Source organism: Apteryx rowi, unplaced genomic scaffold (assembly GCF_003343035.1).
Source record: "Apteryx rowi isolate R43461 unplaced genomic scaffold, aptRow1 scaffold_1158, whole genome shotgun sequence".
Lineage (NCBI taxonomy): Eukaryota > Metazoa > Chordata > Aves > Apterygiformes > Apterygidae > Apteryx > Apteryx rowi.
This window is the reverse complement of record NW_020447373.1, coordinates 35,972-58,529: the sequence shown is the minus strand read 5'-3', so window position 1 is coordinate 58,529 and position 22,558 is coordinate 35,972. Positions and strand designations below refer to the sequence as shown.

At 36.0% G+C, this 22,558-nt stretch overlaps 1 protein-coding gene across 4 annotated transcripts in view; it reads right to left on the bottom strand.

Moving 5' to 3' along the window:
- SORBS2 (sorbin and SH3 domain containing 2) overlaps positions 1 to 22,558 on the bottom strand; it is a 79,010-nt gene that overhangs the window by 25,737 nt on the left and 30,715 nt on the right. For 2 of the 4 annotated variants that reach the window (XM_026080780.1, XM_026080789.1), the window contains 3 exons: positions 6,896 to 6,948; positions 5,362 to 5,549; positions 1,326 to 2,888 (listed from right to left, as the gene is read on the bottom strand). In XM_026080780.1, coding sequence (XP_025936565.1) covers positions 1,326 to 2,888; positions 5,362 to 5,549; positions 6,896 to 6,948 — 1,804 coding nt within the window. The remainder of the gene's footprint in view (positions 1 to 1,325; positions 2,889 to 5,361; positions 5,550 to 6,895; positions 6,949 to 22,558) is intronic. The other 2 variants (XM_026080798.1, XM_026080804.1) reach the window with 1 other exon arrangement.

Here is a 22,558-nt window from a genome sequence, read left to right as displayed (position 1 = left end):
TCTCACTACATATATTTTAACTAGTTAAGAAAAAGTGGTGACTGCTTCAATTCTGATTTGTCTCGAAATACATATTTACTAGTATGGCATTGGCAAGAATTACAGAAAAAGATGTGAGATTAAAGATAAATTAGATGGGTGTGGATTATTATATTGCAAAATCAATAATAATAAAGACGCTCTTTCTTATATCCAGTTGACACTTCAAGAATAGCTTTGTAATGTCATTGAATTCCTCAGAAATGCTCTGTTATAGACAACTGTATGTTTGGAAGCAGAATTCTTCAACACAGAAGTCTTACCATTTTTAAAAATAAATAAATGACACAGACTTTCAAAAGATATTCACCTATCTGAATCACCTAGTGGATACCTCTGTGCACATATGCTGTGACACTAGTTTGTTTCTAAGATTTCAAGGTCAACTTTAAAGACAGTTTAAACTCAAGTAATTTTCTTTTTTTTCTTGAGAAAAAGCAGCAGAGCAGTGAACACCTCAAAGCAGTAACTTTAAAATCAGGTCACTGTCAAGACAGACTTTTTAAAAGTTATACTCACCTTGACAGTATCTTTCAAGATTTGATTATTGAGGCCTTCCCTTTCAAAAGGATAGGGTATTTCTCAAAACTTCATAGATATATTAAAATTCTACGAGAAGAACTAGTTTTGCTGCCACAGAAATTGGAAATTGTATTGTTTGAGCAGAGAAATGGAATCTTCCTCAAATAACTTGGGTCTATTCACAAAAAGTTGTAAACGCAGTGGAGTTAGCATATTTTTGTGACAAAACTGAATCAAATTTCTATGCAGCTGGCAGAATTAAGAGCATTTTTATCAGTTGCATATGACAACAGTATACAGTATATCTTTTTGATGCAGATTTTTTTTAAATAACGAAGGGCTTCCTGCATATGGTTTTCTTGTTTGACCAGCATCTTATGATGCATGCATTCATTTTCTGTAAGGTCTTTTTCTTGGAAAAAACCCCCAAACTTATCTTTAAGAGCCAGCTATAGGAAACAAGGTTCCTTGCTTAATTTAATGCCACCATTTTAATTTACAGTACTAATAATCTGTGTATTAGTTGGAATACACTGTTTTTCTGTCCAGATTACTGCATTTTGTGAAGAGACAGCAAATTTATCTACCTTAATCACAGATGTAAAAATGACGTCCTTTCTTCATTAAGGATTTTGTGGGATGAATGCTTATTATAGACCACACATGAAAAAAAAATGAAACGAGAAAGGATGGGAAATGAAGGGAGTAAGGTTGGATAAGTCAATCACAAAGGCAGAAGAAGAAAGTTAATCCACCTTGGAAACACAGTGCACTATCATTGTCTTGGTTGTTGTTGTTAGTTGCGTCCACGTCTTGAAAAGAGGCACTAAGAGGGAATCTTCCACCATCATTCTGGTACAGTGGGCAATGAACAGCACCATCTTGAGGCAGAGGATGAAAAGGGTGGTGCATGGGGCTTTTTTTCAGAGCTGTAAGAGATGAATTCCTTTCTGGAATGTCTGGAAGCAGCTCAGTAATTAGTCTGTGTAATATACTGTTGTCAGGCAAACTTCCCCTTCTTTTTTCAGCTTTGATTTGGTCACAGATGTCTTTAAGCGCAGAATCTAGTGCTTCAAATACAGATGACTTACATTTCGTCTTTTCAGGTTTTTTTTTAGGAGCTGCACTTTTTTTCCTCCGGAAAGGCACTGGACTGACTAGGAATGCTATCTTAGAGAGGCCAGATTCTGCTTCCTCTCTCCTAGGATCTTCAGTGGTTTCTTGTTTAGCCCTTTCATGTTTCAGCATGGTAGTGAAGCGGGTGTAGGAGGCTGGGCATCGCCCTTTGCAGGAGCTAATAAGATGCCGGTGGTGGTGGTGGTGATGGTGGTGGTGATGGCCTGATCCATAGAAGCTTTCAGATGAGGTGAAGGAGAAGTGGTCAAAGTCACTTTCACTACAAAAGGATGAACCCTCTATCTGGATAAAGTCGCTGAGGTCAGAAACCACTCCATCTTGATCACTGTCTGAAAAATCCATATGCGATCGCTGTGGCTCATCACTGGTCACTTCAATATGAATTGGCACCAGAGTTTTAGACTTGCAGTTTCGTTGTACCTGAGAGGGATGTCTACCTTGATTTTCTTCCTCCAGCAGGGATTCTATAGAAAATCGCCGCTTTGGACATAAGCCATTTTTAGGAAGCTCTAGCGTAACAGTTGACAACATTTCATCACCTAGATTCGGCATTGATTTTGACTTCTGAATTAATTTTTCAAATTCAGATATCCTGGTTGGCACCATATCTCTAGGCACCTCTTCAGTAGAAGACTCTCTCCAGCCTTGAAGAATACCTTTGTGCTGTTCTTTTTCATACTGTAATATTCTGGATTTCACAGAACAAATCACCTCAGAATTCATCAAGTCCTTGCGATTGATGCGGTGCATCTTTTTATACATTTTTAGGAAACCTGGAGCATCATGTGCAGATCTGTGACAAACTCTTGACCTACTATTACCACGGCCCTCAGGAACATACGGGGAGGCCCAGTTCATTGAGCAAACGTCTTTGGAGTCCTCACATAAAAGAGAGCCCATGCTTTCAGACTTGGCCTGTGCATCAGGAAAGCTATCATGGTCATCTGTTAACAGATCGTCACAGCTGCGAGATTTTCTCTTGGGAGAAGCAGTTTCTTCTGTGCTGCTCCAGACTTCTGCGTTTTGGCGAGTCATTTGCCAGCCATTCTTGTAGCTGACTGCCCTTCTTGAATCGCTTGGAACAGCTAAATGTTGTCTGTAAGTGCTACAGTAATCTAATTCATTTGAGGTGTTGTGGTTGTGCACTGAATAACTGAAAAGGGATGGATATACTTTGCTAATATCCCCACCTTTATAATCCATAGAGCAGCATGGTAAAAAAGAGACATTGCCAGAAATTAAAAGGTTCAGAAAGTTGGAAATAATATCAGTAAATATAGAGAGAATAGAAAAGAGACAGCAATTAATGCATCTACTTATCAATTTAGGTCACTACATAGGTTGCTACAGACTGGGAGAGAAAAGTTAATAATCAAGCTATTTAAATTTTTCAGCTTGAAAAATGTACTCATGATAATCTGAACATCAGAAAGAACTTATTATAGATTATGGAGATGTGAAATCAGTAAAAAAAATGAAAAAAAGTCCATAAGGAAACAACCACTGATTTTGAAGCAGGTCAAAAGACAATCAAAGCTGCTAAAGATGTAGAGATGAAGCCAAATCACAGACCTGGACCTCAGTACACCATAATTTTGAGATAAATTAAAATTGGAGAAAGACTGAAGTTTGCATCAATACCATCTCTGGAAAAAGAACTGTGATTTATTACGTCTGCACAGAACTTTAGTTCTTTGGAGCTTATTTCAGAGATACAAGTATTATGCTAATTATAGAAAATGTCAAAAATAGACAAAAACATATACAACTTTGCTTGATAAAAAGTTTAAATCAAATTGAAACGTAAGCATTAGGGAATTATTTCCATGTAAATTTTAAAATGTGTGTCAAATATTGATCTTTACACTTCTGTGATTAGAAAGAAGCTGTTCAGAATTTTTGAGGTGAATAATGTTCAGACAGTTCGCAGCAATCGCACATTCAATTAAAACAATGAAGATAAATCTTTAAATGTGATCAAATATGAAATTTCTCCCAGCTGTTAATATGTAGCAGGAATATACATTTGAAACAACAAAGGGACTAGGAAAGCACATTAAAACAATATAAACTATCCTACAGTTCTTTTAAAACACATTTGTTAGTTTCTGTAGTTTCCTCCAGAAAGCCTACCAAAGTCCCAGATATTTACCCCAATAACCTGCTTATTTTTTTTGTAAAGCTTGCCATGGGTTTTTGCTGGAACCTGTCACACTCTCTAGTTAGTACAGCAATCCAAACACTCTTTTCATTGTGTTTTAGTTTCTAGATTTTTTGATTTTTTAAGATTTTTAAGATTTTTAAAGATTTTTTGAATGTTTTATTTTAGATTCTAGATTTTTTAGATCTAGATTTTTTGTTTCAGACCAATCTCTAGTCTAATTCAATTCAGTATTGATCAATACCTAAAAAACCCCAAACCATAATGTGCTTTGTGTTTTAAAAAAAAGGTTAATTCCAGGAAACAGTAACATTCTAGTAGGTGTCATCCTGTTACGAGCGAATGGAGTGATACACCTAGGTCATCTTCCAGAGGTTAATTAGCTGTTGTAGATGTTGTTAATGGAAGGACTTCTCAAGCACGGGAAGTTTAAGTCATGGTTAGTGCTCCTTACCAGTGGTGTAGTCAAAGGTAAATGTAGGTAAATGTAATTTGCCAGCTTTTCCCTCCCTTGCCTGGTACACCAAATAGATGAGTTTACCCACTTTTTAGATTACCACTAAATCACTAGGTTTAAAATTCATTTGCTTCTCTATCACTTCACTCTTAATATTCCTCATTTTTTTTCCTTTGTTTGATACATTCTGTTGCAGTCTAAATATTAAGTTTCTTTGAGAAGAGATTGTTTTTTACAAAGGTTAAGACAGTCCCTAATACAGCTGTTGGCTGACCAGGAAGTGTAGCTACAAAATACAGCAAGTAAATGAATAATAATAAATTAAAGGTAAGGAGAGCTATTACAATAGATATTGCTCTGTATATTGCTTCCACCATGTATTTTTCTAGAAACCTTTTCTCTCGGTCAAAAAAAAAAAAAAAGCAAACAAAGCAAAACAAAAACCTGATTCAGGTATCTTTTTCTGGAGAGACATGGAGGACGATAATGGAAAGATAGGTCATTAGAAAAAAGGAAACTAATTAGATTGTATATGATGCACTAAATACTTCAAGGAATTACAAAACCAGAAATCCTACTGTCAGACTATGAACATTTGCTTGCTTAAATTAGGTCCTGATAACTGACAACGTCTAAGACACCACTTACAGATATAAAAACTTTATTATTATGCAAACATATCCTTAAATCTTAAATACTATTTGTCTTAATTGGCCTTCTGTATCTATTGGAAACAGTGCCGTTAATAAAACTTCATAAGTTTATATGTAATGGTACAAATCATATTCTTCATTTAATCTATTTTCTTCTCCTAGAATGAACAGTTGAAACAAAAAAACTTGTTACAAATCCAACTTTTAATCAGCTTAAAATTACACATGTAAGAATAAATAAACCTTTCATGAAAGACTGAAAACTGTTGCTTCAAATAATAAACCTCCCAGCAAAGTGTGGCTGAGCAACAGTACACAGTTGCATTTACTACCAACGTATTGTACAATATATCATCAGTAGCGTTCTATTAATAGATATGCTTTCCTCTTACCTTTTGCTCGTGATGGAGAAGAAGGAGAAGAACTAGTTAAAGGCTTTCTAAGGGTGGTATACGAGCCTTGCGTATCTGTACGGCCCAGGCTAGGCCTGTTTGCGTTCTGATCACTGTGCACCCTCTGATGACTTACAGCAGGTTCTGACTTCCTCCTTTTTCTATAGTCACTCGCAGTACTTGCAGAACTACAGAAATAGTCAATATTAGTAGCGGTCTAACCTCTGAAACTGGAACTCATCAGGAATCAAAAAAGTAAACTCATAGCTATGGATATACAGAGCTATAAAGCCTGCAGACTGTATAGCTGTAAACCCATAGCTACAGTATTCTTTTTACAGATTAAACATTGCCAGAACAAATACATCACAAATATGTAAAGGGCAGAAACACTGCTCTCAAATTTCTTACAGCGTGTTTCACAGAGAAAAGCTGAATTCCTTCTTGAATAAAAGAACCTGATTATTTTATTCGATATTGCTACATCATTTTCAAAGTGAAGGCTTTGACATAAATGCACTGTCTTCTAAAATACTCTACAGTATCAACAACAAATGGTTGTTCAAGTGTTTCCATATCAATTTTGTTAAAGTTGAAATAACATACTTTATTTAAAAATTAAATAAAATTGTCTTCTTGCATTAAAAGCCATTTGTTGATTGAAAAGCCTTTTCATTCATGTTTGTTTATGTCTCTACAGTTTTTTGCATTTGGCTTTTCTGTCTATCATGCTGGCAGTATCCCATCCTGCTGCTGCCTTAACCTGCTAGGAGAAGCCCACCACTCTTAGCACTGAAACAGCACCAGGCTCTTCCTGGGAAGTGTGAAGAATTTTGTCTCTTGCTGGCAACACAGCTGATGTGAGGTATGAGGTAGGCAGGGAAGAGCAGTCACAAGGTAAATTTAAGATGACCAGCATTAAAGAAAATCCTTGTGAAAGGTCAGACATGATTTGCGCTATTGAGATACCTGTACAAAACTGGGACCTAAATAGACAAGTGAAACATACTGGTTCTTCAGGTTGCTGAATATATTATAGGAGTTACTTTTACAAATGGGTAGTAACAGACTGAACTTGGACTAATTTAAGTAAACTCTATAAAAAGTCAGCTATAGAGAAAAATTTGAATGGTGAGGGCCTGATTGCCTTTAATACTGGTGTAGAAATTCAGCACAAGGATAAGAAAAAGACAGAGACACCGAACAGATGAGGTAGCATGCTTAGGGGAACAGTGCTGAAGGTACTGCAAAGCAGTAAGGTTAAATTGTAGATCCCTTGAGAGAGAAGCTCAGGGATGTCAGTGGAAAGACCCAAAATACAGAGTGGCATATTTTGAATGCAAACAGTAAAACAAAATAAGAGTTGCACTTCCGTATCAAAATAGGAACATCCTCTCCCCACGCACCTCTATTTTGTCGGTATCTCACAAGTCAAATGTTAAAATTCAAGCCTTTTCAACATCTGCTGGCTTCAGGACACACAAAAAACTCCCAGGCTGTATCATCTGTGTCTACTGAAATTACAGTTTCTTACCTAGAGGGCCTGTCCAGGCCTTTATCTGTTGAAGAGTGATGATATAAGGAAGTCTGTGAAAACAAATAAATGAATGTTTTATGTCTATATTTGAAAAAAAGATGACAATTTCCACTTACAATGTTTGATTATTCATTAAAAAAGCTACTCTGTGACAAAACCTATAAAAAGACTATTGTGATCAACGTCCTGTGCATTCCAACATAGATATTGCAATATTTCATGAAAAGTTATGTAGTTGCTAAAAAGCATCACTAGATTTCTTTTCACAGTCTATTTCAGTAACATTTTTACTTTTAAAGTGCTACTAAATAATGATCCAGAGTCGTGCTTCTTTATACCCTTTTCAAAAATGGATACAGAACAGTATGAACTTTACTATGAAAACACAGAAATCTGAAAATAATTCTTTCATGCACAAGTAAGGTCTGCAGAGCTCCCTCCCAATTACTCACCACAGTCCTACAATTGATTATACCCTGAAACTTTCTCTGCAAGTGGCCGAAAGACCCATGATTTTTGCAGCAAAATGTTCCTTTGGAGGCCAGTCTTCCATTGCTTTGGAAGTAGCTACTGCACAAAGCCTGGGAGATGGAATGGAGTGCTACTCTGCAATTTTACTGTTGATACAAATTCAGTCTTAAATGACCACTGATTTTAAATCAATCATTTCATGCATTTCAAGGCTGCAGTCAGAATTGGTAATACTCCAGTTTTGGTAACTAGAAAATGAACTGCATGGTCCCTCTGCTCTTTCTTCCTGAATACAAAGCAGTGTTGTTCAAAAGTTAAATTTATTTTAAAGTTCATGTGATACCTTTTTAGAGGCAACCTGATGGATTGGAAATAGAACTTTCATTCAGCTTTGCCAGCTGCAGGAACTAATTTTCTCTGTCTAAAAGACTATATACTCTGTATAGAGGACTTCTAGACTTTTACTGACTTTTCTCTGCATAGAAGAGTGTTTATAGATTTTTTTCTGTATAGAAAGACTGCAGAAGTCAAGTAATAGAACTCATGGCCTAAGCAAGTGCACTTTTTTTTGTTACATACACTTCTTTTCCCCGTGAATTTGAATTCCAAGTTCACAAACAGAAGAATTCCACCCACGTTTGCCAACTGACATTTATTTATACTTTTAAAAGTCACCCTTAGTCTCAGAATATTTTGGAACAAATTTCAGGTTCCCATGTACACTTCAAATGACATTCTAGAGTCACTGTCAAAACTACGTATTGGGGAGTGGGGGTCATAAAACCAATGTGCGATTGTTCAGTCAGAGGTCTGCAAATATTTGTCAGTAGCCGTTGTCATGTAAGACCTGTATCACATACCAAGTGATCCCATCAGGATAGCAACAGAAACTTTGATTTCTAGATATTGAAATTTATTAAGCTCTAAGGCAGGGAGAAACACACAAACATGGATAAAATAGGGATCAAAAGTTAGCCAAAACTTGAGCTAAGATCTTTTCAATTCTCCCAATAATTTTTAAGTGTAGTCTAATTTAAATTACATTAAAAATCAGCTTTCAGGCTTTTGGTAAGAATGGAAGCTGAGCTGTGAACAGTTAAAAGAAAAAAATGTTGATAATTCAATGATTTTAAGGTTATTTTACAGAGAAAATAAGATGATCTCTGCATAGGGTTTCAAAACCTTTGTCTTTTCTGAACAGAAATTTGTCAGCTTTGTGGACAAGTATTTCTTAAGTGTTATTATTTATTACTACTATTATCCTAACTGTTAAATATTTATGTTACTGCTATGTTCAAAAGCTCCAGTTAGGATCAGTGTTACTTGCTGTATAAATGCAAAGATAAAATCTTTCTTCAAGTAAGATTACAAATCTAACATGAGTGATCTGTAAATAATATCATTACAAAAAAAAATAGCAAAAAATGATTACTAGAAATGGAAGAACTAGGTTTCAGATACAGCTCTCAAGCGGACATACTTAGCTTTTATAACACTGTGGCAGAACTTGCGCTAACATAGATTTCTATTAGATAAGCATAATAAATATGAGCCATATCCTGTTAGTAGTTTGTGCACAGCTCTTGTTCCTCTTACTTCAGTGGATGTTTTGGAAATGAGTCAACATCAGGTTGTAATGTTGGTAAACTGGATTACAGCAACTCTGGCATTTCACTGAGAGACAGCATGGCCTAGTGGACAGGGCACTGGCCTGTAACTGAAAGAATTTTGTTTCTGGCCTATTTTAGGGTTTTTTGGTGGTGACCTTGGACAGTTCAGCACAGCACATCATCCCTCAAGCTCTTATTTGCTTTTCCTTTTGTGGGGAATTTCAAAGTATTCAAATGTCTAGGAAAAAAGGAAACCTAAGGTTTTGGTTATAACTACTTTGTTTTCTTCTGATTTATTTTGAAATGAAATATACTACTGGACTAAGTCATGAAACCATGAGGATTGTTCTACTTCATTGCTTTAATTATCTGTGTTTTTGGGCTTGCTAGCCTTCCCACCAATTCAGAATGGAAGCCATACAAGAGTCAGGTAATACTTCTAAGAAATATGAGACCTAGAGGTGATGCATCTTTGAGAGATTTTAAAGAGTCTCTTTTTTAACATTCTGACACCACATCAGAGGCAAAGCTGAGGCAATTTCTTTGCTTCTGATGAAATTCTTCCCTTCTGGATCAAATTGTTCCCATCAGAGCTGAATTAGCCCACAGGCTCTGAAACTGCTTCCAAACAAAAAGTGTGACTCTGTTGTAATGCATTACATTGTGCCGTATGACAAATATTTCTTTTCTTTTTCTTAAATTGGGAAATGAAAGAATAGATTTCCTCTTTTTCTCATCCTTACTCTTCCACTGCTGCACTGTATCATGCATTTTCAGGTTGTGGAAACCAATGCTCAAGTATGGCAACTCTGTTCCAGTGACTTACACTACGGAAAAAAGAGGGGAGCTGAAAATAAAAGCTCCAAAAATTACTTTAGTGCTTAGCTAAATGAAAAAGGCTACTTGTCATGCGGTCATTTCCAGCACATCCAGTACAACCTCCAGACGCAGTACAGTAGAGGAAACATGATCAAACTGCATGCAACCCGAGTGTATGCACTACAGCAGGAAACATAAAATGGCATAGAAATAGTATCAGTGGCAATATGTATATCTGCTATAAACTACTATGGTGATTATTCTTTGCAAATTAACATGTCCTCAAATAACATTCAGTTGCAATCTGCAACCTATATACGAGAGATCTTCATACCATCTGGGGATTAAGCTACCAAGAGAAGCAAGGCAACGTGAGGCAGCTCATGTTTTCAAGGAATGAGGGAAGTGTGCATCAGCGACCTGGGAAGAACAGCTTGCTCAGCAGGGCAGGTCTGCTGTAGCAATGGTCTGTTGGGAGAAGACTACCAACATTATTGATCATAAGCCCAACTTGTCCCAGTGTTAGGTATTTCCATTGGTGAATGTTTRCCTCACTCATGCAATGTATCCCCTTCCCAGATGGCTTTTGTGCAGTGGTGTTCCACACATGGCTTTTTTTCATGGTAGGAGAATAGACAAGCTTTTGGAATACAATCAAGTTTTATCACAGCAATATATGATTTTCTTTTATTTGCTAAAGCCAACCTATTTTTCTGCAAGCAAATGAAAAGTAATCTCTTACAGGTTTCATTTTCCTAGTGAAAAATGGATGTCAAGGTGTTTTTTTCTTTTAAATCATCTGTCATTACACTGTTCTTAGGAGATAAACAATCTATATATATATATGACACTTTAAGAATTTGTGGATTGGATTAACAAAGTGAAGAACAGGAATGGGTAAGTGTAAACCGAAGCACCTTAGGTATTGTAACCCAGCTCATAAAATCGATGGCTCTATACATTAGAATGTGTGCAGTGAAACAAAACCATGCAGTCTGCTGTTGGGAAGGAGCAAAGCATCAGCATGCTTCCCCACAGGCAGCTTCAATAGAAGCCTTTGGTTTTGGAGCCAGTTCTGTTATGGAGGTGTGCTGATGATCATTATATATTCTCAGACTGTTAACAGCTGTCAAGAAATTATCCCCATTTTATTTCTCAGTATCTGTAATGTGTATGGGGTTAATGATGAGTGTGTTATTGTTAACCCACTCTGTTTGAACAAATATGCTATTTTTTAAAAATATATTTTGAGGGAGGTCTTTATTCTTGAATCTTTACAGTTCATAACAGTTCATGTTTTCAAGCTTTTCTCTGCATCTCCGAAAGCTGAAAACTGCTTTATTAAGTAGAAGACGATTCTCCCATAACTATCCAACTTCAAGGTTTTAAGAAAAAACATTTAATACAGCGAGGTCTGTCTGCAATAAAACCATAGAGCCAGAAGCAGAGCTGCTCACACCAACAGCTGCTGTAACCACAGTTCTCTTCTCACTTCTACCCAAGAGTGAAGCAAAGGCCTCTGAGGTCTATATGCTTCCCTCTACTACCCACAAAATGCATATTGAGCCTGGTTTGGAAAATGCCAACACTGAGCACAACTCTCAGTCTCATCTCTGTTGACCAGTCACTGCCACACACTGGCACCAGCAGAGGAAACTCAAGCTCATTAGGTGGTCTCTGCTAGAACTATACCATGAGGTGATATCATCTTTGTAGTTTAATTGTAATGATAGGCTTTCTTGCGCAGATGCCACCCTTCCCATTGGAGACTGGACTGCAACCATTACCTGTCACATGGCACTGGCCAAACAGCTAATAGGCACTGATGGCTTCTGAGCACTTGCAATGGCTCTAGGCCTGTTAGAGACCATATTGCAAATCTCATGGGCAGTGCAGCTCCACACTGCCTCTTGTGTAAGGCAATGGGTAAATCACACAATTAAAACCATGCCATAGAGAACTTCTTTATCCACAATGTTCCCCCAGCTAGTAAATAGTGTTTTAGTGACCAACCTAAGACAGTGAAAAGTATGTCATTACAGAATTATCTGCTGGCTTACTACACAGCATTTCCTTTTCCGCCCTTTATAATACTCTTGTCACCATGAACTTAATTTGCCCTGTCCCCCTACTTTCTTTAATGCCTTTTCTGAAGCTTTTTCTATATGGAAGATACCGTAAGAAGGTACATATGCTGTGCAGTACTGATCTGTACCACAGGTTGCATTATTATGCATAGGCTGTGTGGAGGTTATACCTTCTTCCTACAGATACAGCTGCACTCAGATAGCTTAAAGGGGAAAATGAAAGCGAACAGTGGATTTGATTAGTTTTTTTTACGGCCAAGAGCAGGTATCACTGTTTGTAGGTACCCTACCGTTCCTTGATCCATGATCCCTCCAAGTCACCTCCAGGTGGTAAATGTTAAAAAACCTGCATCTCCAAAGCTACTTAGGCATCTCCTAGAGCGTTCACAGCACTGCCCTGTCTGGAAAAGCACTGCCTGACAAAAATAATTAAATATTAGAGACAACCTCCCCAAACTACCAAGTATGGATTTTGTTGAAAGCTTTGATTCAGCTTTGTTCAATAAAACAGCTATGTATTTACAGTTAAGCCAATGTTTTAGTTGCTTTCATGCATCAAGGCTTTAATGGTGACTGAAAATGAAGTTAGGCCAAAAAAAAAAAAAGGAAAAGCTGTAAACAATAAACAGGCTTGCCTGCATGAAGGCTGAATTCTAATACTTTAGCAAGTTATGTTGTAATATTTTGCCTCCTTGGAAAAATGTTTAATTCACTTGTAATTTGCAAAATTTGCATGTAAATTTGCATGATTTAACATATTCAAAGACTCAAAAAGTTTCAAAAACTTTCCAATTTCAAAGATAATTTGTTTACTCAAAGACATTTGGCAAATTAAACATAGACAAAACTGGTATTATTTAATAATTATTTTACCCAGGCCTATTCAGCATGATCATATTCCAAATAATCATATGCTAGGACTTTTAAATGGTCTTCTCCAATATATAGATTACTCTCAAGTATCACTGAAGTCTAGAAGCTTATTATCGCAGAGAACTGCCTGGATTTCACAACCATGAGGTTCTTCCCAGTGTACAAAACTTCAAACCAAACCAGAATAACTCGCAATGCTATTAACAATTTAGGGCCACAATTTTTGTTTAATTCTTGGAGACACCAAGGAAGATGAGAGTGAATAACAAATATGAATGAAGCAAAGCCACCATATGAAGTAAAGCTGTCGTTACAGGATTCACTGACTGTTGCCCTARCACTCTAAAAACGGGGGGAAGGGGAAGAAGGAATGAAAGCCTGGATCGCTCCCACTCAGAGTAGGGCAATGACAGCCCACTACCTAATCTTGATGCATCTTATTCAGAGTAATGGCAGTGATTATCAATTCTGCAGTTACAAGTTTATAACATGAAAAATAATAGCTCAGAGAAATAACAGCTCGGCCACAAAGGCTTTCACTTGACATATAAATTTTGCAGCCAGATATTTTAATTAAAAATATTACTTGTGTTGATGCATTAATTGTATCTAAAAGCAATGCGCTTGCCCAACTCTGAAAAAGTGGAATTTGTCAAGAGTTAGAGACATATGGTCTGTTGTGTAATTTTGAGTGTTAATCACTGAGAGGTTTGGGGGATATGGACTCACAGTTCCTAGGATAATAAGATCAACATCCATATGCACTAGTGATCTGGAAAGATATGAAGACAGAGATACAATGATTGTGAATTAGAAATGTCTCAAGGCTGTCGGAAGGAAACCACTATGTTTTAACAAGTTTAGGTACAAATGGCGAGCACTCCAACCCTTTTTCCCAAGAGATTCATCTGAACAAGAATCATTCATTTACCTCACTGGAAACACCAGGAGAACTGTCTTGAACATAGTCCAAAAGCTTTTTATGTGGCTGCATCATATAAGCAGAAGTGCAGAGATGAAATGGAGGAGAATCAGTGGCAGCAAGGAATGAAATGTGGAGAAGGTGACATAGTTAGAAACTAAGTGTCGACAGCATCAGATACAAGAATGACACATAAGGGTAGAATGGAACAAAGAAAGTGTTACGATATTTTTTAAATTATTAAGCAATGTTAGCAATTTTAGGTAGTAAAATGTCCAGATTGAATGGCTGAATCAATACTAGCAGTTTTTAATACTGATAAGACAGAAGAGTATAAAGCATATCARTTGTGTTTTGCTGGGGAAATCTCTGAATATGCTTTTTTTAACAGAAGATACTTTATTCTCAGATTATCATTGTCCGTAAAATATTGCTGGCATATTCTTCAGAAGAATATATCTGGAGTGTTTATGCCTACCTAGAGAGAGGCAGGAAAGAATTAAAACAGCTTGAATGGCTAGATAAAAGGAGATTAAAGTTGATCAGTGCTAAATGCGATATATTACAGATCCCTGGACAACAAATTAACCCCAGATATACTTAACTATTTTTTATTTTTAGGAGGCATTCAATGTGTAGATTTTTTGAAAGGTGGGGTTAGAAAAATAAAGCTTTAAAAGAATGTATTTGGTTTGCTTATACAGACTTTCTCTTCTGCTCTTATTGAAGTCACCAAGTTCTGATTTTGGCTTACGGCTAGATATAAAAGGGACGAAGGTACCTGGTCCCCCTGCATGTCAGTAATTAGTACAATGAAGGAGGCTCCAGGGAACTACTATAGGGAAAAAAATAGGAAAGACGAGAATGGGAATGTTTTAAATCCTGACACTCTCAAGCCTAAATGCTAGGTCTGTTTGGGATTTCCTGCCTGAACACAGGTGCTTCTTTTTTTTTTTTTTTTTTCCCCCTTCCAGGTGCCCAGGATCCTGGGTAGCTATGAGAATAATTAACCAGGCTGAGGGAATGCTGGGTTTTACTGCCCTCCTTCTCCTGAAGGCATTCAAACTTATGTCTTTCACCTGTCTGGCACAAGCTCKAACCACCTTGTTGCAAGTTCTTAGAGGAAGACATTTTTCATTCCTCTTCTTAAAGATGTGATGGCATGCAGGAAAGACTTTGAGCTCCATGGAGCCAGAGAGAGAGCGTGAAAAAGCAATAGCTGGTGCATCCTCAGCCTCGTTGTTAAGGCATTGTGCAGGGAGGAACTGAAACCTAGTTGTGAGTCTTGCTTCAAGGACAATTTCACTGTTTTATCCATGTATAAAATACATGAACAGTATTTGGTGCTTACATCCAATTGAGCCTGTGCTATTTGCAGAAGAATTGAGAATGTCTAGGCCACCAAAGGTGAAAAACTGAAGCACCTTTGGAGTTCGGATGTTCCAGCCAAATGGAGATTTTCAGGATTATGGTTTTGAACATAAATGGCTTGCAGTGGGACTAAGCTAACATGTTTGCCTAATTCATTTTTTGGACCTGGATTTTTATGAAAATAGGAGCAGATTTAAAGTCTGTCTGTTCAAGCAGGTGTCCAGCTTGAAAACAAAGCTAACCCATAACCTTTGTGTTCAGGTACAAAACATGTATTCTGCATGTGTGGATGCAAGAAAAAAAAAGTGAGGCAAAATCTCTGTATTCAGTGCCATAGGCAATTTGTACATGGGTTCATGCATTTAGATTTGGACACATTCCTTCAAGTAAAATAAACGATTTGTAACTTAGCATCTGTAATGCAGACAGACATTTTTTTTTCTGCTCTTGAAGACTGTTCAACTCTAATCCAGCTAAGTAATAAGATTTATGAAGAATAGTAAACAGTTCTGTTTAGGATGCAACTTGTATTGCCCATAAATGTTTACATACTACTGCTTGTCTCATATGTAGTCAATATTAAAGCTACTAAAGTCACTACCATGGCAAATTAAGGGCCCACTTAATGATAGTCAGATGCGTTAGACAATCTTACTGACCTTTCTCAAAAAAAAATCTTATTAACTTTACTGGTAGATGTTTGCTGAATTTGGTAATTTGTAAATTTCTCATTATAAAAATATTTTTCCTAATGTTTAAATAATAATATTCTGTCCTCACTTACCGGACATCCAAACTCCAGTTCTGAAAAGAATTTATACCACGGTTCATTTTCTAAATCTATGTCATCTGGATTTATGCGATCAGTCTGGAGCAGTTGTGAAGGAAAAGGGAAGGAAAAGGCACACACTGAGCAAAGTGCTGGAAAAGCCATGTCACTTTAACAAYACACACGCACACACACACACACAAAACAAATAAGGGGAAAGGAAGGGAATAAAACTAAAGAATGAAGATGGTATTTAAGATAGAGAATATTTTTTTTTCAAGAGCTGTCATTGACTGGTAGCTTTAATACTTTCATTGTTGTTATTGCTGTTCCCAGTGAATAGAAAATGTTAAACATTTAAAAATTACTCTTTTTTAATCTAAGAGGGTTCTCTGACCCTTTCTGTAAACATCACTGTGTCAAGAGCATTTAATGCTACTAAAGATTCCTTGTTAAGAAAACCATTCTAAGYGATTGTCATCTTCAGCATAGGCAAGAAAGTGCCCATCTCATCAGCAATAAAAACATAACCTTATCAGTACTGCTTTCAGCCACTCCTTGTCTTCTCACAAAGCATGTTAATTCTGGATCTTGCAGTCTTGAAGCAAGCACCGAGCAGAGATAAGCAACATGTATCAGGCAGGCATGCCTATACTAAAAGTCACTTCAACCTATGAAATGGAACCACTGTATTTTAAATCCTTATGGTCAAAAATAAGGAACAAAATTATACATTCCATAATATTGGTTTTGGCAGTATTTTGTAACACTTTATCTCCCACAGGCTTGCAGACTTAATCAAGCATTTTGTCGTACTGAAATAGATTATGTTCATCTGAAAATTCTCACAATAAAGCGATAAAGCAGGAGTTGAAGATAGCATCAAGAAAACTTCTCAATGAACAGAAGAATAATTATCAGATTTATTCAAGTAGCATGAAAACATGACAGCACAGAACACTAGCGCTCCCAATGGGATGTTTAATCCATTGCGAACTTGGTTGCCTAAATTATTTTCTAAATAGCTCCRGTTCCTTTGTAGAATCTGATGTAAGCTGCCTTGCAGCACAGAACTACAGTGAAGAGGTGGTTTAAAAAGCTCTGAAGCAGAGAAATCCTCTTGTTAAAGATATTTTTGTATTTAAAACATGGCCTTCCACAACTGTACTTATCAGAAATTGGACACTAATTATGGTGTAACCTAGAAAGCAACCCTCAAAGGAGGGGGCAGGTCCAGCATAAAGAATGATAATGGTGATTAAGAAAGTAACACATTTCTCCTCCTGAATCAAGCTGTTGCCAATATACCAGAGGAATCAAATGAGACATACAGCTATTTCTGTCTTCTGTAAGAGATAACACTGTGTTCTTGACCATTTAAGGTAATTAAACATCTTGCAGCATTTTGTTGCAGTTTTTGACGTTACCAGAACAGACTGCCAACTTTGCTCTATTGGAAGGTCAGCAGCCCTTTTGAACTCCCTGGGTGCTCACATATCAATGAGCTGTTCAAGCAATATCTGGACACCAGCTGTTGTTTTACAGCTTTAGCTTCACAATGTCTATATGTCTTGCTCAAGTAAGGGCAGTATTATTCCTGTTAACGGAGTGGGAAGTAAATGCCAGTGATGAATTACTTGCCCATGCTCCACAGCAGAGTCAGGAAGTGAAGCTGCTCTAGAGTTTTGCTCTTACATTTCCACCATCCACAGTCATAATTCAGCACTATCACTGACTACTGTTTCAAGTGAACTATTCATACCCAGCTCTTTAATAGAAAAACACCACTGAATTTAGTTACATGAACTGACCAAGTAAAGATTTGTGACCTTATTACAGACTGTGATTGATTTCAGAAAAGCATGTAAAACTCTCCTGCACCATTACTGAACAGGGAGATGAAGGCATGAAAACAAAACATGACAGAATCATAAATGCAGAATACAGATCCATATTATATCTAATTCATTCCCATTACAGGGAATGCTTGGCTTATTCTGAGTTTTTTTTTCCTAACCTTTAAAAAATATTCTACAATTTAGACCTGTGTAATCTGAGATGACAGTACTAAACAACTGCTTTTTCATCATTTCTCCAAACTAAGTTACAATATGTTGAAATATTTACAGCATGTTTCCATCCTTATATTATACCAATGAATTAATTTTCACTGACAGAAATGTTGATAGTTGACAGGAGGCACTTTCGGAGCCCAGCTAATGTGTTCCAACCACATAGAAGAACTCGCATGTGGAAGTGGGTTTTTTTCTGCTTGTGAAGAAGCTGAAAATAGTGGATTTTACGTAGTTTCTCAGTTTTTGAGTTCTCTTCATGCAGTAGTGTGCAGATATTCTCAACGAGAGCGTAAAGAAGTGTAACGAAGTTAACGCCCCACGTACAAGCCTTACTGTTATTTACGGCTTGAGCGGCAGAGGGCAGCAAACGCCAAGACAGCGGGCGGCTCCGCGCTGCGTTTCCTGCGCCACCCGGCGCAACAAGGGCAGTCACTCCATCGCCCTTGGCTGGCAGGTTCAGTTTTGCTGATGCACCTTTTTCTATTCCCTCTCTAAGAGTTTAAAAAAGAACAAATTATTTTGACTTAAAAAATGATCTGACTTAAAAAACTTTTTTTTTAACTGATCAGCCAATCTGTTGATCTCCCAAACTATTTGAATAGAGGGGAAGCAGTAGGAAGGTAAAATCCCTTTTATGATTTGTCAGTTAATCCAAGTTATGTTGCTATAGTCTAGCCTTATTTATTTGTTCAGTAGCATTTTAATTACTTAAATGTGTTGAAAATTTACTATTTAAAGACTGAGAAAGAATCTTCAGCCTTGTCTTCTTGTTATTTGCACCAAATGGTCAACACCACACTGTATCAGCATATTCAAGCAGAGAAGAATACTGATGTGGTTTTATAAAATTACTTCTGTAGTTTTGCACGGAACTTTTCCTGTGCATGATTTCATATACCCAGAGATGCATTCACAGGCTTTAATCAAATGTGTGCATTTAAACTCGTCAGTTAAATGGTTATCATATGATCTGCATAGTCAAATTAATATTTTGCACTTGCAAATTCCGACACCATGCTGAAGTTTCTTTGGAAAAATGGACCGAGGTGTTTGTCATAAATCTGGCTTTGGCGTTTTATTAGCTCCAGAAAGTTTTTTTTTTTCTTTTAAACTATTTTTAAATATCTGGTATGGTTCCAGGTCACAAGCAGATTGACTTAGTCTCTCCAAATCTTTTGTAATGTCATATCATAATATACCTAAGTGTATGATTTAATTTTAAAACACATGTAAAACAATGTTTTTAGTTGACAGAAAGAGTTACTTGAGATCAGATACTAAGTAGCATTTTCTAATAACCAGCTTGCAATGCCAAAGCTGATCAAACTTCTATATTCTAAAGAAAACCAAATTAACCACTAAGGTAAAAAATACAGACGTATATCAYTGGGCGATCTGGGCCTATTTCTGCTAAATGATAAAACAGTAATATTTTTGGATTTATTCTGATCATGAAGCCTTCTTGCATATAAACTCAGTAGAAATTTTTTATACAGAACATATAAAAAAATCTAGAACTGGAATTTAACCTGACAGAGTTTTATCTGACCAGTACAAGTGTACTTTCATGCTTTGATAAAACATGCAATGAAAATAATTGCATCTATTGTTTGTCCCAATTTTATAAACTCTTTATTTATAGCAACACCATGATTTTTCCTTACTTGTGTTACTGCAGAAATAGAGACAGGTAGAAATTGTAGAGTACAAGATATTACTTCTAGCTCTATCAGAAAAAAAAAGATACATATAAGGATGAAACTAATGAAGAATAAAAAATTAATTTCAAATTCATATAAATAAGATTAAACTATTACACTGCAATTAACTTACTTATTGGAAATAAACACCCATTTTAGGAAACAAATCCATAGAGGAAAGAGGAGCATTTTACTGAATTGCAGACATTGGAGATTGCAACATACATCAGAACATCTCCTGTACCACCTTACCAATGCCATTATTAGTTAGAAGAAATAGTGATGTTTTATAGGCTTACTGAAATGAGAAAAATGGAGCTGACACATTATTGCTTGGAAGACTATTCAACAGGTTAAGGTCACTTTTTTGTAAGAATACTTTTTTATGCAGTTTAGTCTAAAATTTAATTCTGTAACTTGCATTCCTTTACTTTTAGTCTTAATTTCAAAGTACCAACCAATCCCAAGCCCCCATTTTTTGTAGATGTTTTCCACTCTTTAAAGTTCAAATTACAAAAGAAAAAAGATAGTATCCTGCCTGATGCTGCACAATGCTGCAGCAGAAATTACAGTAATCTTTTTATGTCCATAACAAAAACAATCATCTATCCATGATGGATGTATCCATTTAATTTTATTCCTAAGGTTTTTTTTTTTTTTAGGTTTATTACTTCTCAGATTCTTTCTTTCTACTGAATATCTGCTGAATTGTTTCCCCCTAAATAGTAGTTTTACATTGAATTTCATTTTATTATATTAGTCCCATGTTTCTAATCTACACTAAACCCAACTGGTTCCAGTTTAATATCTAAATCAATAATGGGAAAGCTGACCTTTCAACTTTATCTGCCCTGTTTAGTATCATACAGTGTAGAGCTTTTTTTTTTTTTGCAGATCAATTTGCCATCAAAAATGCGATACCATAAACATGGAAATGATTTAATTTCAGCAAAATTTTTATCAAAAAAATTTTGAGTGTTGGAGAAAATCATTTTAATTTTCTTGGTTTGGTAAAACTGATATAGTAGGAATTTTTAATTCAGATGTTATAAATTCCATATTTTACAATATTAATTGAGCTATACTACTTTGTATATTTTTATATTCCATGTTTCAGTTAATATTTTCTTTTAGTATCACCTGAACAGTTTTTTACATATTAAAATGAAATGTTTTGACTTTGTCAAAGTGAAATCAGACTCCTGAAACAGTTCAAAATTTGGAGTTTTCATCTGAATTTGGAGCTAATGCAATATTTTCAGATGTCAACTTTTTCTAGATTCACAGAATATCTTTTGACTTATGCTGCTGATCATCCCGCAACAAGCTGTGAGTTACACTTCCCATATCAGGTTCTATGAACACAAGAAAGCAAATGCTTTAGTGAAACCAAGTCTTTTTGTAATGTGGCCCAAAGGAAGTGTCTAAATTTAAAAAGCTAAACATTTTTTATCAACAGCAGAAATTCCAAATTAATAAAATTTTGATAGCTTACTCTACTAACTGAAGTAAAAATGTGAAATAAAGGTATGCTCTTGTCAGCACAACTTTTGCATTTTACATTAATTCCTGTTTTCAAATCTTTAGAAGACTGAATCATACACCAAAAAAAAAAATCTCTCCATTCTGTCCATGAATGTTATTTCCTCAGCTGTAGAAATTTGCTCTACAAAGAGGCATTTGCTTCTATTCACAACAGCTACTAGTCTAAGCTTTGGACAACGAAGGTCTGATTTTGCTCTTAGCTGAAGCAGCTCCTTAAATACAACGTGACTAAGGCTTTTCTGCATACAAATGTTCAAGGACCAAACAGAGCTCGTATCCATCCTCTCAAATGAGAGCATCAAAAATAAAATGAATAAGCAACTTGGAAAAAAAGAAAGTCTGCAGGAACAATCAGCAAAACTCACTTTTTTCTCATTTCATTAGTTCACTAAAATTGCGAAGTTGTATCTATGATCACAYTCATCAGCAATACAGTTCCAGTGTGAATTATTCTTTTTTCATGTTACGCTAGTAAAAAATGTAATTTGTTAGAAACGTGAGGGCATTCTTGAAATATCAGTGTAGTTTTTATAATTTTTAACTCTTGAACGTGCTGTTATTTTGTGACATTGGAAAGGCTGACCTGAATGTATAATGCAGCCATGGCAATCAAACAAATGCTCAGAACAAATGCCATCACTTTTTGAATATAATAAGTTGAGCTCAGCTTGACAGTAAGTGTTAAATCACATGAACTTGGGAGAACCTGGTAACTTATTAGATTAATTACTAGTCCATGTAGAAATGCTAATCTCCTTCTTGAAAAAAGGCATCAGTTCTGCAAGAACCTTATCTCACAGACACACAGCTTGCTATTTTCTAGCTAACCAAAGTTGCATTCCTGCAAAGACCACAAAAACATGATGGAAAGGTCCTTAGTACAGTTGTTTCACGTACTGTTGACATATTATATGTTCTAAAATTCAACTACTTGATTATTTTAAATTAATAAATTCTATGAACACATATGTAATACAGTAATACATAAGCAAATAATAATCAAGTATCAATTACATAAACCCCTTCTTTCAAACTGGATTCCATCAACCATTCCACCTCAAGAAAAAGCCCAAGAAAAAAAAATATTGTCATTGATATAAACCAATTTTACTACAGTAATAAAGAATCAAGATAGCATAAAGATAAATTAGAAAACTTGGCTGAATGTGTTTTTCAACAAATGAAAACTTATGTTAGTGGTTATTTTTGCATGCATTAAGCTTAGTTTTATCAGATACCTTTCTGAAAAATTCCACAATGGCAATCATTATTCAGAAAGCAGGAATAAAGAGTTTTAATTACATGTTAATGTACACTGAGTAATCATAGAATAGTTTAGATTGGAAGGACCTCCAGAGGTCATCTAGTCCAACTCCCTGCTCAAAGCAGGTCTGGTCAGAGCAAGTTGCTGAGAGCTG